Source organism: Phyllopteryx taeniolatus, chromosome 7, assembly GCF_024500385.1.
Source record: "Phyllopteryx taeniolatus isolate TA_2022b chromosome 7, UOR_Ptae_1.2, whole genome shotgun sequence".
Lineage (NCBI taxonomy): Eukaryota > Metazoa > Chordata > Actinopteri > Syngnathiformes > Syngnathidae > Phyllopteryx > Phyllopteryx taeniolatus.
In genome coordinates, this window is record NC_084508.1 from 13,827,892 (window position 1) to 13,847,558 (window position 19,667).

The 19,667-nt window shown below is 41.9% G+C and overlaps 1 protein-coding gene across 4 annotated transcripts; it reads left to right on the forward strand.

Annotated features, from left to right (window-relative positions):
• Nucleotides 1–74: 74 nt before the first annotated feature.
• On the forward strand, nt 75–18,424 carry safb (scaffold attachment factor B). Of its 4 annotated transcripts, XR_009789277.1 has the most exons (22): nt 75–369; nt 659–749; nt 2,765–2,829; nt 4,604–4,786; nt 4,861–4,914; nt 5,302–5,335; nt 6,126–6,534; nt 6,843–6,886; nt 6,963–7,066; nt 7,890–8,039; nt 8,131–8,219; nt 15,000–15,037; nt 15,117–15,193; nt 15,275–15,417; nt 15,499–15,604; nt 16,174–16,370; nt 16,444–16,609; nt 16,866–16,930; nt 17,412–17,470; nt 17,562–17,655; nt 17,736–17,793; nt 17,877–17,944. XR_009789277.1 is itself a non-coding variant. In XM_061778529.1 (21 exons), the coding sequence occupies exons 1-21, from the start codon at nt 217–219 to the stop codon at nt 17,971–17,973; spliced, it is 2,382 nt and encodes a 793-aa protein (XP_061634513.1). In that variant the 5' UTR covers nt 75–216; the 3' UTR covers nt 17,974–18,424. The 4 variants fall into 4 exon arrangements, 2 of the variants coding, with proteins under 2 accessions (XP_061634513.1, XP_061634514.1); XR_009789276.1 differs by having other exon boundaries at nt 17,562–17,793; nt 17,877–17,967; XM_061778529.1 differs by lacking the exon at nt 17,562–17,655 and having other exon boundaries at nt 17,877–18,424.
• Nucleotides 18,425–19,667: the final 1,243 nt, after the last annotated feature.

Sequence of the window (19,667 nt, forward strand, 5' to 3'; positions counted from 1 at the left end):
TGATCCAGCCTGTGATTGGTTATTTTGTTATGTCCGTGTTCCCCCATACCACCGCACTGCATTTACAACGCGCATGCGCCAAACGCCACACGCAAAACTGTCGGAGTGGACGCCATTTTGAGCTCACTTTTCCACGCCGCCGCAGTGCACGATCAGCGCGCTTTGCTACGATTATCTACAGGGAGAAGCGTTGTTTGTATTTTACATTTCGAAACGATGGCTGATCCATCGACCGAGACTGGGACTCCGGAGGGCGCCGAGGTTCGCAAACTAGCGGACCTGAGAGTTATCGATTTGAAGGCCGAGCTGAAGAAACGAAACCTGGACACCGTTGGCGTCAAGAGCGTCCTGTCGGAGCGCCTGAAAAAGGTCTTACTTTGTTACTTAAAAGAGCAAAAAAAAAAAAACCGAACCATATCAGTTATAAACCTCCACATAGCATTTTAATACGAAACGTGATAGAATTTGAATGTGCGCAACAGCTCAGAATAAAGTCACGTGATGAAGCTACGTTAGCTAACAGGCTAATTGACGCCATTGTACTAACTAGCTCCGAAAGGCTAAATCTATTAGCATGTGCTAAAATGGCCTCCGTTGTAAGTTGTAAGTCTCTCCGTGGCCAAATTTGGCATGTTTTTTTTTTGTCATACGCACACAGGCTATCGAGGAGGAAGGGGGAAACCCTGACGCAATCGTCCTTTCAGCGGAGTTGGCGCCGAAAAAAGCCACGCCAAGACGGGCTGCAAGAGGTAAACCGAACATGCAAAATATATACTGTGTGTGCTTAGCCCTATCTTCCAGCAAAAATCAAAGCATGCAAGGAGTGTATGTAAATATATGCTTGGCCATTATACCTACGAGCAGAAGTGAGCTCTTCATGTGCTCTTTTGTGCCCCCAACCTTAATCTGCAATCTCATGAAAACTCATGAAAGGTTTTTGTTTATGTAGTTACATTCTATTTTCATTTTTTTAAAACAAGTTGTTGGTTGCTTCTATACAACCTGAATTTATCCTCTGGGATCATTCGTGGATAATCTTATAAATAGACCATTTACATATACAGTGGAACCTCGATAAAACAGACCCCGATATAACTGATATCGGATAAAACGGACCGTTGGGACTGAACAATGTGTCCAAAATAGTTACCATTTGTCACATAAAATGGCATTGACAAAGTGTATTAGTTCCAGAATTGGCCGCTGTTGTGTATTGGTGCAGTGTGGCCAGAGAATGGGACTGACATATTTACAGGTCTCAGATAAAGAATATAACTAGATCCAATTCCACACGACGTGCGTACGTGGCGGCCATGTTGTATGTGGGACATTGACGTGGTGGCCATGTGACAATGGGTCTAGCTATTGAACAGACAGCGCTCTACAGAGAGAGAGAGAGAGACATGGCGCTGAAGAATACGAAACACAAGTCTTTGGAGTCTGGAACATGCTGTTTTTGGTACAGTAACAGTTTTTTTTGTCATCCCGTTCACTTTTGGCAACGGATTTGGAACAAGGGAGCGCACTCAACCCTCACAGCTCATGAAAGCAACTCTCCTATGATGATTACTGTATGTCAACAATGTCACCATGACCAAGCACACTGGTGTGGTAAGTTTGGATAAAATGTCAAACTTAAACACATTTTCAAGCTGTTTATTTACAATAACTTTCGACTATACTGGGGGATTTAGGGCACGGAAAACCCCTATAATACAATAATTTTGTACTGTACAGTAACGTGGGTGGATTTGGCCTTAAAAAAGGGCTTCAATGTAACGGACAATCAGCTACATCGGACGACCCCCCTGGCCTTATTATGCCGTTCTATTGAGGTTCCACTGTAATTCCATAACAGTAAAGACAGTTGTCAGTTTTTTTCTAATTTAGCATGATGCCACTTTTTTTATTAATTTTTTTTTTATTTTTTTTTTTATATACACGTATAACCATCTTCCATGTAAAACCAGCCATGCTTGAAGTGCTTTTTTTCCAAAAGTTATTGATTTAAAATTTTAGCCCATGAATAATAATCTATCTAGATGAGTTTTCGTTACGGTCCAAAGCCAATGTAATCATAACAAGAGATCTTAATTGTGTGGGGAAAATAATTTAAAAATATGATTATTATGTAAATTTTTCCCGTTTTGTTGATAGAACTTATTGAGAGAGCAAATGGTGGTGGGAAACTGAAATTCCCTTTTTTTTATTACGGTAAAGACAAAAGTCCATAACGGTAGTGAGTTGCACAATTTGCACTTCCAACTCTTGCTACAAATGCATAAGTGATCCTAACTACACAGTAAACCCATCACACTCTTGTCTTTATACATTCATTAGAATGGTAAAGGCATGTAATTGTTCTGACAAATTGTAATTGTTCAGACAAATTCACACATACCTCAGAAATGTTCTTTTGGTCTCTGCTCTCTGCTACTAACATTTCACCTGTAGGCCGCATGCTGATGTATTCTTATACCACTGTGCAAACTAGTTTGTTGCGTGCCATTCATTACCTAAATGACCTAATTACAGTAAAAAATTCATATTACCAAATCTTGAGCTTGACATAACTTATGATCATAAATTATTACACAATTAAATTTATACTCATCTTTGTTGCTCATAATATCCATCACAACAAAAGTGAAATATCCATAAGTATTTGGACTTTTTACACACACTTCACAATTCTCAGTTCATATTGGTCTGATCTAATAAATTCTTAGCTGTACATTGATTTTTGTCTGCCTTTTGTCCTCAGAAATGATGCAGGGCTGCGATGAAAATGAGGACTGCAACTTGGAAGATGAATCCCGTGATGGTCATGTATGTTTTCCCCCCCACCACCACCCATCATCATCAGATATACCCCTCAATATCAGAACAGACTGTTACGTTTATCAAGGTCTAAATATTAGGCTTTACACAATCAGGATTTTTGTTAAAAAAAAAAAAAACGATCCGATCACAAGATGGAGTAATGTGTCAGGATTTTGGTTAAACAAAACAAATGATCCGATCACAAGATGGAGTAATGTGTCTATTTAAATGACTTTGTTCATTTATTGTGTACAGTATACTGATTATCTTCACGTATTATCTAGCACACGTGTCAAACTCATGGCCCCGTGGACCAAATGTGGCCCGTCGTGTCTTTTTAGATGGCCCGCGGGGGCTTGAAAGGTCTTAAAATAAGTCAATTGAGCAGTTTACACGTGTATTCACCATCAACTGCATTTCCCATAATACGTCGTTGCCAATTTACCGTCAAGTGACGGGATCTTACCATTAGGTGGTAGTGTAAAGCAGCGTGACTTATAAGTGACTTGAGAAACGTCTACAAATGATCCCAAAATGTCGAGGAAGTGAAAAATTGATTCAGAAAGAAGGCTTTTTCAACAAAGATTGGAAAACCAACATATATTTTTCTGCTGCTGTGTTCACGGGTTTCTGTATTCATGCAAACACATTTTTACCATATTCACTATTCACACATTTCTCATGAGCAGGTGGCATTGCCTCTGCACTTTATACCAGGCTGATTTATATTTCTAAAATGCTAACTCTGTCACAAATGTTCTGAGTAGTGCAAAATTGTCAAGTGTAACAAAAAACTTTTGAAAAAAGTTAGTCACAAGTTGGGTTTGGAGATATTTTTCTTTATTTACTAAAATAGTTTGATGGTTGGTTGATGGGCACCGCGGGTTTCTTAGGATTCATGTTATAATACCAGGGCAATAAGTAATAATAAATATAGTTATTTAACTATGTTGAGGAGAATAGTTACATTTATTTTACGTTACATTTAGTTACATTTACTGTCTTCTAACTGGCCCTTCGATGGCATCGATAATGCCAATATGGCCCTTGATGAAAGCGAGTTTGACACCCTTGCTAACATTTTAGACGAAAGTTAAACATCAGTGACCTCTAGGGGGTATTCAAGGATTGGCCACTGACATAAATTTAGGTAAAATCAACATTACAACATGACAGAAATACTGGGTGATAACTTACTGTGATTAATTTACTTTATTGCAATTAAATTACCTTAACAAATACTGTTAATGACATGCTTACTAACTTTCTCACTGTCCCGGCTATTTGGACGGGTGTTGCCCAGAGTTTGCATCCATTTGGCTTTTCCTTTTTTTTTTCCCCCCTCCACGCTGCGTTGCTTGAACGCCGATTGCTCCTCCTTGTGTACATTCTTAAGGTGCCCGACGTTCCCCACGACGTACTTTAGTTGTGCAGACTGCATGTGTTGTTTGTCTGAAACACTGCAAAATAGTCCCACACCAGCGACACCGTTTTTTTCACCTACACAATTGAAAAAAACTTTATTGGTCGTCAGATAGTTACAGTACTACGCCACAAGACGCGTGACAAGGCTAAAAATAAACTAGCTTTTGGATTCTTACACGACAGCGACACGGACCAAATGTCTTTTGCGCAGCCGATTGATGTCATTGATCAGATCGGCGAATTATGACATGAAAGCCGATCGGAAGATCAGCATAAAATGCTAATTATAGGCCAATGCAGATCAAACCGATCAGATCGGTGTAAAGTCTACTAATTATGGTACCTTTCTCCTCAGGATGAACATGAGAACATCCAGGATATGGATATCCTTGACATGAATGTGCTGGATGAGGCTGACAATGACAACGCATTGCCGGAACAGGATGTAGATGAGCTGGGGAATTTAATTGACGGCGAGGAAGAAGAGCACCTGGATGACGACGACGTAACCATTGACTCTGAAGATGAAGCAAGACAGGTGTGAAATGCAATTATGTAATAACTGATCATCATGACAAGGACATTGTTTTATTCTAACCTCATTTTCATCAGCTGGATGACTCAGGAGGGCTGGAAGATGATATGTTGTGCTCTTCACTTTATGTGGTAGGTAAGATTTTTTTGGGGGAGATAGACCTTTCCCCCACAATATTACGTTTCACCTAACGCAGCACCAGTACATCACAGACTTTTGTTTAAAACGTATTAACTTATCCATATCAACAAAAAGTGCAGTTTACAGCCATCAGTAGTTTCTGTACATTTTGCTTGCAATTTTTTGTTGTTCAAATAAGTTTTCAATGTGTATTTAATAGGTTTAAATGCATTTTAAATTGTGTGGAAGGGGTAAAACAAACCACAAAAACTCTACTGTAGATTTTCCCCTAATGCGTTGGTCAGGAATTAATCCTGCTGTGAACGTGGGTTCGCTGTATTTGCATATTTTGCAGATAAAATCTGTTCATATTAAGAAGCTCATTATTTGTCTTTCAGACTGCAGACGCTGATGAACTATTGGCAGAAACAGGTAATGTATAGAAAGGGTCAGAAAATGGGGTTTTCTTTGCGTTTAGTTTGGAATGCAAACACTATCTTTTAATATCAACAAGGGGAGAGAGAGAGAGAGAGAGAGAGACTGGAAGCCCAAAGGGGATTGCTGGCTCTGTGTTGAAATTTGGTTGACAGCCATTGTTAAAAGTTGTATAATCTGGTCCAGTTACCATTTTTGGCCCATTTTGGGGGTTAACACTTTGACGCACATTGACAGCAATCAGACTGACCGAGAGTCAGGGTGAGCTGTTGCAGGCTGCCTGCAGTGTTTCCAGGTGGACGCACGAAGACGGCCAGCGTGAAGATCCATCAAGGCAACGAGCACCTTTTTACAATACGGTCTCAAGCTCTCATAAGGACATGAAACTGTTGGATTTGAGTTGAAGTTTTGCTCAAAAGACACTGTGAAGCCAAGCATAAGGACTGTTACAAGTACCCCCACTGTGGCGACGCTGATCTTGCACCTCTCTTCCACAATGGACTCTCTGCTTTCGATCAGGTGAACAGCTTAGCAGTTTCTCAACCTGCAAGGAAAGAGATAGTCTCCCCCCCCCTCTACATGCTTGGTTATCTTACTACCTTTTGGGCTCCCTTCCAGTCTCTCCGTAGGGTCTAGGGTCTGCTTCAGCACTATGCTTAGTTGTTCTAGGAGCACAGGCACGTGGTCATGACGTTCCTAATCCTGGCCTTGCCACTTCCTCCTTAACCATTGCTGTGTTTCAGAAGTGATTAAACTCTGTGCCATTCTATTCCTGTTAAACCTGTAGAACATGACAAAGTAGCTGGGTCTTGTTTATCTGAGCCGCTTTTCGAAGACCGCCACCTGAGCCAGGAGACGAGCGCCGATGAAGAACAGGCTGCCTCCACCGGCGGGGAAGACATTGTGTTCACCGAAACGGGAGCCAAAGCTGACGTGGAAGGCGACCGGGATGCTCTTGAGATGGACTCCACGGAGGCCGGGGATGCGGAGAAGGCCCCAGAAGAGACATTGGACAATGAAAAGGGCTCACAAGCTGTTAGTGTAAACGAACAGGACGTTGGGGTTGAAAGTGTTGGTTCAGAATTGGGGTCTAAGAAGGGGGATGAGGATGAGAAGACAGAAGAGAATGCGACTGCGGATTCAGCCTCGGCAGTGAAAGAGTCGTCCTCTGTAGAGGGCGAAGATCAGAATAAGAGGTTTGTTGCTTTCTGTCTACTAGAAACCAAAATGGCTATCTCTCTTGAATTGGCTCTTTTGTGCTAGTAAGAATTGGATGCTCTTGAAGGCGGTAAAAACAATTCAATGCATTTGTCTTTCATATCTCACTCCCTGCACTTACACACTTCATCATCCGAGTAACATGTTGGGGTTGTCCGGTTGAAGTCCCGTTTACTCACTGTTAAATACCTACAATGGGTTGATCGTCGCCACTTTTTGTCTAAAGACACAAATTTGTTGAAGTGCTTGCAGATGTCCTCACTTGTCTTTGTTTGACTTTCTCTAGTTCTGATGACAAAGATGCTAAGGACGAGTCTAAGGATGAAAAGGGTGAGTGTGTTTACCATGGTAGGTTTTACAAACATTTGATGTCATGCTCATAAATTGATATTTTTGGTGAATTTAGCCACTGCAAGTGCTGCTACAGGCAGCAGGAATCTGTGGGTCAGCGGGCTCGCTTCCACTACCAGGGCGACCGATCTGAAGACGCTCTTCAGTAAACATGGCAAGGTCAGTGACATGAACGGTTGTATTTAATTGCTTGATTTTGTTCATCATAAATAATTGTGTAGATTATGTGTAATTTGCTCAAGATAACGTCTTCCAATGAGGTTATTTTGTGGGGTCATCGCATTATGGCCTTTTTTTAATACAAATATTGAATATTAGTGTAAGTTAGTGATGTTTATGTAGCAATGGTCTCTTAAGTAGCAGTTGTGTGAAGGTATATAATTACTCTGACATCGACGTTAATTTCCGTTACACCATCTTTGGTGTTTCGCATTAGTATGTGTCAGTGGGCTTTGGTTAAACATTTTGGTGCTTAGATTTACTGTACAAAGTTTAAATCTCTTTATTTTACGTGTCAGATTCATCCAGTAAACTTCACCTGGGATTTATAGCATGTTGTGGATTAGACTGTCTTCCATAGCTGCTTCAGGTGATGTCCTTCCGCGCTTGCCGTTCTGCCGCTGGGCTCCGGAGGCCAAATAAAGTATTCTACAATCTACTACAGCACGCTCGTCTGGTTTTCGTTCTTTCCGCACACAAATAGGAGTGACTATTAAACAGCTTGAAGCAAGCACACTTAACATATTTTTTGACAACCTGTGCAGAAGTACCAGTACTAAAAATATTTGATTGTTTCATTTTTGACAGTGCAGTCTCATGTTTTTTTGCAGTTCAGTTATACCATGCGACCTCTGTTATTGAAATAGAATAAATAGTTTTTGTTCATCCCAGGTTTGGGAAAGTATCCCTATTATTATTGTGGGGGCTTACAAGGCACTCTATGCTAGGGCACCATTCCTTACATAGCCCATTTGTCTTGCAGGTTGTTGGCGCCAAGGTGGTGACCAACGCTAAGAGTCCCGGTGCCCGCTGCTATGGCTTCGTCACCATGTCCTCCACAGAAGAGGCCACCAAGTGCGTCAGTCACCTTCACCGGACTGAGCTCCACGGAAAGATGATCTCTGTTGAGCGCGTGAGTTTTGTCACCACGGACCAAAATCAAGATACTCAGATGTGAAATTTGATGGCCCTCTTTCTACTTAATCCCGTCTTTAATATTGCAGGCTAAAAATGAGCCTGCGGGCAAGAAGCCAGCTGACAAGACTGATGCCAAGAAGTCAGGCGGTGAGCGGAGACACTCCACTGACTCCAAGTAAGCTTGACTGCATATTTTTTTTTTTACTGCCTCAGCATACACCGCGTGGAATGTCAATTGAAGTTGGGTGAGCTTGGAACAATATGTCCATGCCAACATTGAGGCATCTAACAAGTTAAAAGGTGGGTTGCACTGATGGATTTTAGCGTTTATTTTAGTTTTCAAACCAACGTAAGAGCTGATGACAAACACAAAAAAATAAAAAGTATTTTACCATACTGGAAAGAAAGTAGTCTCATTACAAGCTTAACATTGAGCTAAAACTTCACCAAAGGTCAATCTAGCAACTTTACATCACAATGAATTGGGATAGAAATCTCACAAACGTTGTCTCACAGAATCACAAAACACTGACCTTGTGCCTCATCGGTGGGTAGGTAAAGGAATCAACGTTTTACAGAGTATTTGGTTGGATTCATTACTTTTTCATGCCGTCTCGTTTTACTTTCGTTTTCACCGGTGTTGTGTGAAGTTACATTTTGTGCCAAAATGCTGCGTTTCAGTGCATACCCTTCAAAATAAAAGGCTACATGCTCAAAACAGGAAGTCAGGTTGAAACATATAAAACCATTCGACGTGATAAAACAGTCGCAAATAGTTTTAACAATGCTATATTTAACTTTTAGCTAAAGCAATTAATGAATATTAAGTCAATTTGCTTAGGTACACGGAAATTGCCTTTTTGTTCATAGGTCTGCTATTGACACTGGTTATAAAGAACCCTGAGTCGAATTTTAGTCTATGCTGCGGGTTGCTAAGAAAATGAATGTTCATAATTTGAACAGCCCCTAAAAGAGTCTGAATGGAGAATCTTTTGGAACTGGAATTGAAGTTAGTAATCAGGGCTGGAATCCCTCAAATTCAAACAATGCTCAACCCTAAACACAACCTGTTGCTCCTCAATTTGTGTCTGGCAGCAGAGTAAGCGTTCTAATTTGCAATCGCTCTGTTTCACGTCACAATGACTGTGTCTGTCTTGGCCAATCTTGCTTTTGACTGCACACACAGAATTTGCAGTCATGAATACTGAAAAGGTTTCATATTTACCATTGTCTGCACTGGTTGCAAATCAGGGATGGAAAAATCACTTTTAGCACACCCTCACACCACAAGACAATCTGTGCTGAATTTGATTGGAAGAGGTCAGTAGCTCAAATTTGGCTGATTATCTGTATGCGTGTATCACACTTTAACTCCACAGTTAGAAATGGCTATGCCTGTTATTTTAATTACTATCGACTTCGCGTTCGATAAATAAAATGGACACGATAGTTTTTCCGGACTCGATATTTTATTCTCATGTTGTGCTGACTGGCGTGCGGTTGGACGTTTCCACTGCCAAATGGCCTGCTACTAGCGACTAGGTTAGTATGTATTAACCGCTGCAATGGCGGACCGGCGTTGGCGCTGCCCAGTACTCTACAGCCTTGCTCTATGCACCTCGTGAAGATCCACATAACAGAGACACTTAAGGCAAACTGAACTGTTAATTACGTTTGCTAGGAGACGAACTAAACATCTTGCTCGATCATGGCGGCAACGTAAAATATTTGCTCTGAGTTGTTGTGTGTGGTAGTCCCCCACATAAAACACACACACACACGGGAGTGTTAATGGTTTATTCACCATGACCATGGCGGCACACGTTTTTTCACCCAGTAGTTGACTACAGCGAATGTATTTTATTGAGAGATGTAGGGGTGTCTCGAGCGCTTCAGCGAACACACCCACATAGTGCTGCAGCTCAAGGACATGTCTTATTTTTCATGATTTCTGTGTTTTTGGGAAAACATTTATGTTCATGCATTGTTGACCTTAAGGATCTAAATATTCCTTGAAACAACAATTACCGTATTTTCCGGACTATAAGCCGCTACTTTTTTTCCTTGCTCTGAACCCTGTGGCCTATGCAACGATGCAGCTAAAATATAGATAATATATAAATACTTAAAACATGACCGTTTCCCATAATGCACTAGGGTTTGGGCATGCGCAGATGCCTCCAGCGTGTAGAAGACGACGAGGCTAGTTTTTGGTGCACTCAACGCAAAACACAGTAAGACGCGCACTAACACAAAATATGTTTTATTTTTCACACCCTCATCATGGAAAGTACAAGAAGAAAAGCGTATGATGCAGCTTTTAAGTTGAAAGCCGTCGATCTGTCTATCGTGCTTTTAAAGCGGAACTCTGAGGTGAGTGGGAGGCTTGAATGACCAGCGGCGAGAAATCTTTCTCAAAAACTGGCCGCATGCGAAGATCATCCTTTTCTGAGGTCTGCCAGTGGATCTTAAAAGCGTGGAGCAGTGTGAAATAATCTACGATCACCAATGGATTTCGAAAGGCTGGACTGCTACGTGAGGAGAACAGCACAACTTCAGCAGTAACTGTCTCTCGAGATGAAAATGACATTGAGAGCGAAACCGACAGAGACTGAAACGGTGTGTGACGGAGATGTTCTAAGGCTCTTCAACTCTGACACTGAAGAAGACGACTTCAGTTGTTTCAGTGAACAGGAGGAGGATGAATAAAAACAATGACATTTCTGTTATGTTTGAGCCGTTTTACTGCCGTGTTACAGGCACAGTTTGGAAACAATTACGGTATGTAAATAAGCATTTACAGAATCTTTGTGTAAATATCTAATTTCACAACGTATATATGTGGCGTATAGTCTGGAGCGGCTAATATGTTTTTAAAAAATTTTGTTTTCCCCCAACAAATTTAGTGGGCACGCCTTATATTGCTCTGTAGTCCGGAAAATACGGTAGTCTCAAAACCACAAATGTGAAAAGGAAGGTGCCATTTCGATACTGACAGGTTGGCTACGTGGCGGCACGGTGGTCGACTGGTTGGCACTTTGTGGAGTTTGCGTGTTCTCCCCGTGGCCGTGTGGAAATGAATTCACTCTTTCAATACTAAAGACGTTTTATAAAATTCCGTTCAGTGCCGAAGCCACTCCTTCGTTAGTTTAGCTGTGTGCTTAGGGTCATTGTCTTGTTGGAAGGTGAACCTTCGGTGCAGTCTGAGGTCCTGAGCACTCTGGAGAATGTTTTCGTCCAGGATATCCCTGCACTTGGCCGCATTCATCTTTCCTTCGATTGCAACCGGTCATCCAGCTGAAAAACCACCATGCTTCACTGTTGGTCCTGTATTGGACAGGTGACGAGCAGTGCCTGGTTTTCGCCACACGTACGGCTTAGAATTAAGGCCAACAAGTTTTATCTTGGTCTCATCAGACCAGAGAATCTTATTTATCACCGTCTTGGAGTCCTTCGGGTGTTTTTTTAAATCAAACTCCATGAGGGCCTTCATGTGCCTTGCACTGAGGAGAGGCTACTGTCGGCCACTCTGCCATAAAGACCCGACTGGTGGAGGGCTGCAGTGATTGTTGACTTTCTAGAACTTTCTCCCATCTCCCGACTGCATCTCTGGAGCTCAGCCACAATGATCTTTGGGTTCTTCTTTACCTCTCTCACCAAGTTTCTTCTCCCCCCATTGCTCAGTTTGGCCGGACGGCCAGCTCTAGGAAGGGTTCTGGTCCTCCCAAACGTGTTACATTTAAGGATTATGGAGGCCACTGTGCTCATAGGAACCTTAAGTGCAGCAGATTTGTTGTTTTTGTTTTTTTGTAACCTTGGCCAGTCTGTCTGAGCTATTCAGGCAGTTCCTTTGACCTCATGATTCTCATTTGGTTTGACATGCACTGTGAGCTGTAAGGTCTTATATAGACAGGTGTGTGGCTTTCCTCATAAAGTCCAATCAGTATAATCAAACACAGCTGTACTCCAATCATCTCAAGGATGATCAGAAGAAATGGACAGCACCCGAGTTAAATGAGTGTCACCGCAAAGGGTATACATATGGCTGTGTGATATTTTAGTTATTCTTTTTTTTAAATGTTTCAGCAATTTCTGTCAATATGGGGTTCTGTCTGCATATTGAAGAAAAATGATTTTAGCAAATGGCTGCAATATAAGCGTGAAACATTTAAGGGGGTCTGAATACTTTCCGTACCCACTGTATATCCGTTGAGTTACATCACTTGAAGCAGGCTTATCGGTAAATACATTATTTTGAAATCAAATGCTATTCCTAAATGTTTTACCTAGTTCATGAAATAAAAACTGTTCACATGTTGGGAGTCACAAAAGCAAAAAAAAAAAAAAAAAGGATTCATCAAAGTCACGGTATGCACCATATTGTTTGTTTAAATAAATAAATAAATACTTTTTTCCTCCGGTTTCTAGGAGAAATGACTGAATTTAGTAAAACCTACCTATATTCAACTGCTTATTACTAAAGAACGGAAAAAGGAAGAACCTTCTAAAGCAGTCAATAGCAGTGAATGTTAAGAACGGTACCTTTACTCTGTTACAATGATCTAAATGTCGCTCGCTACTTTTGTTGATCAATTATTGCTTATTTATCAACTATTTCGTGTGTGAGACTTCGACTTCCGCATCGGGCGCTGTTTGCGCCAATCCAGTTTAAGTCTAGTTCACCAATCAAACGACACAAAGTCACATGACCTCACACGTCTTCGGTTGTGCTTCCCAGGCATAGGTATTAACACTAGATAAGCCACCCCGGCTGATTGTAGTGCCTACGTGGTGGCCATATTGGGAAGGTCGTCGTTACCATGAGAACGAGTGCGCTACTCTTGTTTACATTGAAACGAACAAAAACAACAGCTTTCATGTATTGTATTATTTGTCTGGCACTGTCTGCCCAAACGTGGATATTTCTGCTCACTTGTAACTTTAGAAAACACTGTGCAGTAAATTGCAGATGTTTTGACACACACACTGCAACATCAGAATTTGCACATTCACATTTTATTTTGTAAATGTTTTTTATTGATGCTCATGCTGTGGTTAAAAAAATATTACTCACTATTTACTTAGTACTTGAATTATTTCACAGTGTACTTTTTATCCTTAGTAATTTTTTGGACTACTTTTTACTTTTACTTGAGTCACATTATTGTCAAGTAACAGTACTCTTGAGGACAATATTTGGCTACTCTCCCTACCTCTGGAGCGGACATCCTCTATTGTTACTCTTACTTTTAAGCAACATTTTTACTCATCAGATCAGCCCGTGTCGTACATGTTGCACTGGCCTTTTGTATTTTCGCGTTGAGGTGCTACGGGTCCTGGCCCGGGTTGTGGTCCCAGCGGAACTGCGAAGCACGCGTAACATCGGCGATAAGAGTTGATCCGCTAGTACATTTTCTATTAATTAGGAAACACGGCTACAATTACCTAATTAGTTTACGGATGTTAATGTTAAATGTATTAAGTGACGGAGCGATGTTAGGGATTATGTCACAAAACAGAATGAGCTACCATATTTTCACAACCATAGGGTGGACTGTATTAAAACGAGCAGTCTCAGTTACGGGGTCTATTTCTGTATTTAACACATACATAAGGCGCATTATTGGGCGCAGGCATGGTAAAACATTCGCAAGCTTAAAACATACGGTACCATGCATTCACGCTAAAACAATGTTTTTAAAAAGGCAGCGGGAGCAAAACTGAGTTCGGTAGTACTTTATTGAAGTATTTAACAATGTACTCACGTTATTTCTTAATCAATCCTCATCCACAAATCCATCCAGGTCCTCATGTTCTGTATCCGAAATGAACAGCTGGGCAAGTTCTTCATCAAACACGGCAGGTTCGAGTCAGTCTCGTTGCCGTGTGGCTCCTCAGAAATGCTTTTACGAAAGCTCGAACAACAGAGCAAGCAGAGACGTTAGCCCAAGCATCCACAATCCATTCACAAATTGTGTCGTAACTCGCCCGGCGCTGCCTCGTAGTCTTTGTAAAGCTGTGTTCGCCATCTGTCATCCATCGCTCCCACGCCGCTCGCAACCTCACTTTGAACGCCCTGTTTACACCGATGTCCATCGGTTTGAGTTCATTAATCCATTGCTCTAGTTGGTCTTCCAACTCGGGCCACCTCGCCTAGTTTACGCGTTTTGGTTTTCTTTTTTTTTACGCGGAAACTCAGCTTCGTCTTCTTGACTTGACGAAGCTCGTTTTCCTGCTTCCTCCACTTGCGAACCATGGATTTGTTGATCTTGAATTATCTCGCGGCTGCTCTATTCCTATGTTCCTCCGCGTAACTGATAGCTTGCAGTTTAAACTGTGCTTCGTAAGCGTGTCTCTTCATAGGTGCAGTTTTCGACTGCGGTCAAGCCAGCCTCCACTTGTAAAGTAGCAGTCAAGCCAGCCGCCCCTAATTTTTTTCATAGTAGGCATTACGGTAATAGGTCGCCAACTCGCGGCAAAAGGCACCTTCAAAATAAAAGCTTCCCAATAATGCGGACGTCAGTGCTCTTCAGTTAAGGAATGCAACCAGAAAAGTTAATTTGAATCTTGAGATACATTAGAAAATGTAGTTTATTTGATATTTTAGGCACTTATATAGCACTCTATCTACATCATCACAGTGCCCAAAGCGCTTTAATCATAAATTTGTACATCAACATGTACTTTAGCGGTGTAAATAAGTTTTTCTGCGTGAATACATTTATTTTTGCCCTTTTGTAGTCTTCCAGATTGCTTAATTTGTTAAAATAAAAAGAAAATTATCTGCAGGGTCCCAGGGGGATCCCACCAGACCCCCCCCCCTTACAATGTTTTGCTTTTTGTCACCTTTTTCATGCCTTTGGCGTTTCCATGTCTGTGAGAAATCAGACTGAATTTTAATTGAACATCCCTGTACTAGTATAATATCAGCTGACCAAAATGTCATATCCTGCAGGTCTGGAAAGGATGAGGGAGAAGGAAAGGATGGCAAAGGTGAGTGAAGGCGATTATTTCCCCGCAGCTTTTTAATAGCAAATTATTGCTATCAAGTCATGGCTCTTTGTTTAAACAGGGGACGAAAGGACCGTAGTCATGGACAAGTCCAAAGGGGAGCCTGTCATCAGTGTCAAGGCCAAAAGCAAAGAGCGCGTGAGTGTGTCTGTGATGATAGGAGGAAATGGAACCCGTGAAAGGTGGTCTTCACTCCCCAATGCCCCCTCTCCCCACCAGAGCTCAAAAAGTCAGGACCGCAAGTCGTCCAGTAAGGAGAGGAAAGACATCCTGTCGTTCGACCAGATCAAGGAGCAGCGCGAGCGTGAGAGGCAGAGGCAACGGGAGCGGGATATGCGAGAGATGGAGCGACGCAGGTATAAGTAAGGAGCCACGCAGGGAACATAAAAGCAGAATCTACTGCACATCTGACAGGAATGTAACCGGATTCTTTCTCATTGCAGCGATCGTGGACAGGATGGACGGCCGGACCGAGAGCGTGAACGAATCCGCATGTTTCGTGAGAAAGAGGAGCGGAAACACTTGATAAAGAAGAGACACTGGCTAGAGGTGAGGTCATAATATACTACTACTAATAACACAGCACTACACTATCTAGACAAAAGTATTCAGACATCCATCCATTTTCTACAACACCTTACCTCATTAGTCACATGTGAGCTGGAGCCTATCCTGCTCAAGCACAGGCACATGTAGACAAGCATTCACACTCACATTCCCACCTATTGAGGTGGGAAGCTGGAGAAACTTCACACAAGCACGGGAAGAACATGCAAATGCCACACAGGAAGGCCGGAGCCAAGATTTGAGCCCCAAATCTACGAGCTGTGAGGCAGACCCACCTTTCTGCAATATCCAGACACTTCATAAATTAATCAGGAGTCCGAGTAGTTGTCATACCATCTTAAGACATTTTGGACAGTTTCAAGGTACATAACTGTACCCGAGTACCAGATCTTGAAGTGCATCAAGCACCTTTGGATTGAACTAAAACAGATTGTGAGCCAGGGGGCCCTCTCCCATTCATTATCATTGACTATAATATATAAAAAAGTTAGATTTTATTTTAATGAAAGGACCAAAAATTCCACAGAATTCATTCTAAAATCCCCACGCAGGCTGAGAAAGAGCGCCTGAATGTGGACCGCATGGAGCGCCAGTTCCTGGAGCGGGAAAGGATGCGCATCGAGTTTGAGAGGCGTCGGGAGCAGGAGCGCATCATGAGAGAGCGCGAGGAGCTCCGGAGGCAACAAGAGCAGCTTCGCTACGAGCAGGATCGGCGCCCCATGAAGAGGCCTTATGACATGGACGGCAGGTTCGGGCCGTTTTATTACGAGACCAAGTCTTTCCGCTCAAATGTGCCCCTGTGACAAATTCCTCCCTCTCAGGAAGGACGATTGGCCTGACAAGCGCTTGAACATGGACGACCGGTACAACCGCTCTGACTTCGGCCGGCAGGATCGTTGCCAGGACTTTGACCAAAGGGAGCGAGGGCGGTACCAGGACGAAATGAGGGGCGGCGCTCGTGGCATGGGAGGAGACAGAGATAGTCTGGTAAGAACAGGAACATTCCCTGTTCACCTACAAGTACTGTACACTGCCGGGTTTAAAGTAGTCTTTGAATAATTTGGTGTGGGGGGTGGTTATGCAAATGAGCCCGAATGGCTCTCTTTCATCCATTTTCAGAAATAGGCATATAACTAAAGATTTAACCAACGATTTTTCTATATACAATGAAAAGTAAATTTTTCGTCTCCCCTCTTAATTAATCTGTGTGGCACGCAACTGTTTGAACTCTTTGCATCTGTAGACTTTCAACGACAGACATGGCCGAGACTCCTGGGGCGGCGGAGGCTATGACAAGCGCATGAACAGGTGACTTCCATTTTCAGCTCTACTCATGAAAATTTCATCTGCCACTGAGCTTTCAAGCTCAAATCCCTGGATGCAGGGGTACAAAATGTAGTACGACGAACGCTCCAGGGCAGTTTCACCAACCTTTTTGAGAGAGAGCTAGCTACTCTGGTACAGATTAATGGGAACTGGACTAAAATCTGGCCAAAATCTCTTTAGGCATTTACTAGAAAGTTGAATGTGATGAGGAATTTACACAGCATGACAGTCACTCAAAGCATGCATTTATTAAATCAACAAAATGATGTTTTTTCTTTATCTTTTTGAGCAATAAATAAAATGATCAGCAAGAGCCCAGATGGAAATCCAGTCTAAAATATAATCACGGTGTCATATTTCTGTATGCTAATTTGCTGTGTTCACTTCTGTATCCAGTGCCACCTTCTTGGCAGTGGTAACAAAAGTTGTCACTATAGTTTTCTAAAGTTGAGATTTGTTGCAGGGATGGAGGCCGAGACTGGGATTCTGGTCGGAAGATGGATGGGGACCGGCCGTGGCAAGGTACAAATGCTTTTATTGATTTTATTTTATTTACTATTATTTACGAACATGATTAGGAAGGATTCTGCATTTGTTGTTACTGCTTTTCTAGTGTGTGGTGTACTTGAGATGGCCAACACCACAGACTATACCTAATTCTCTGCTACCAATCGGGAGCAGCCATCCCCCAAACCAGTCCCAATTGTGTTTGTACCCTTAACATACATTTCTTCCCAGTTGAAAAGTGTTTCTCACAACAATGTGCGCATTTGTCGCCCATGTTCAGGTCGCGATGGTGGTATCCCGGGCTCAAGCCACATGGGGGGACGTGGTGGCATGGCAGGGTGAGTTGCTTTGACTCATCGTGGTTTTACCTGCTAAAGTTCGGTGATAAATAAGTGTTGTGTGTGTATTTGTGTGTCATTAGTCGCGGAGGCTACATGAACTCATCCCAGTCTCTCTCGGGGGCGCTCAATCGACAAAACCAAACGATGCAGGGCGGAGCCTTCAATCGACGCTTCTGAACTTTTGTCTGGAAACAACAAAACAACACCGTCTCTCTTTTAAAAACAACAACAAAAAGTCCACAAGGGAAGGTTTTGACCATTTTGTATTTTCTTTTTATTGGGACTTCTTTCCTTCGGCGATGTTCTTGTTTCAGTGTGGTAGTGGTCACTCGAGTGTCTTTTTTTTGTCATTGTAAATTGAAATGTTTTATAGACACATGGTTGATGGACCTAACCCTCACCCGCATTTCATGCTCAGCTTTCACTTTTGCGTCTCTACCAAGCTGAAGCAATTATTATTATTATTTTTTTTTTTTCTTTTTTTGTGGGCAACAGTTTTGTCTCAGTCAAGTTACATCCTAATTGTAATCAGCTCCCTTAAGCCTTTTAATTATTTCCATCCCAACGAAAAATGTTTACAGTTGTTCTTGATTGTGTGAGACTGGTAATAAATGGTTTGTAATTGAAACCTTTTTTTTATTGCTGATTTAACTTTTCCTCTTTAGCTGCTAGTTACATTAGTGACACTGAATCTCATTGACAGAGTTGAACTAGACTGGAATATCTAGTGAATGGCCTCACGCTTATGAGTTGTTGAACATTAGAAAGCAATTATGACCTGTAAATGTATTGGTTTAAAACTCACACACTCCCAGTCCACCATGTTAACATGGATATTTGAATACAACAGCTGTCAATGGCAGTCAATGAGTTAATAGTGCAAAATTAAAGCCAAATACATCACCCTTGTCGGGGTTTGGCAACAATAGTAGAGACAATATTATTTTTGCCTTTTTGTGCAGAGTTGTACAGTTACATCTCAAAGCCAAATGCTGTGGAAAAGAAATTAGATTTCCCAAACAGGAAAATGTTAATGGTTTGATGAATCCAAGAACTTTGAGGTCATAACTCAAACTGCGCAAGCGACACTTTTGCTACTGTACAGTAAAGCATGCTGGTGGCAGCATTGTGCTTTGGGGGTGTTTTTCTTCAGCTGCAATTGGAGCCTTCGTCAAGGTGGGAATCATGAACAATTTGAAATACCAGTCACTGTTAGCATGAAGCCTTCAGTGTTCTCCTAGAAAGCAAAAAAAAAATAAATACAGCAAAAGCTTACAAGAAGAGCTGAACTTTATTTGGGGTTAATCAGAGGCATTGAAATGGTGTCAGATGTTCCGACTCAGAATGAGTTTGAATATCCATCCATTCTGTACCGCTTATCCTCACTAAGATCGCAGGCGTGCTTGAGCGTATCCCAGCTATCTCCGGGCGAGAGGTGAGGTACACCTTGAACTGGTTGCCAGGCAATCGCAGGGCACATAAACAACCATTTGCACTTGCATTCACACCTATGGGCAATTTTCTTCAATCAACCTACCATGCATGTTTTTGGGATGTGGGAGGAAACCGGAGTACCTGGAGAAAACCCACCCAGCAGCATCCCTTGTTATATATTCTCACTCTATTTTTAGTTTACCTCTTGAAAAGCTGTATCAAGATGTACATGTACTTTACATTCTGTTTTGCTTACTTTATCCAGCTGCATGAGAGGGCCACCATTATAGACTACAACAACATATCAAAATATTTAATATCTTTGACGTTCAATACATACAATACGAGTTCTGGCTGATTATTAAAAAAAAAATAAAAAAAAATCTATTATTTTGACAGCTCTTGTATTGGATCTCGTTAGATTTTGCAAGTGTACC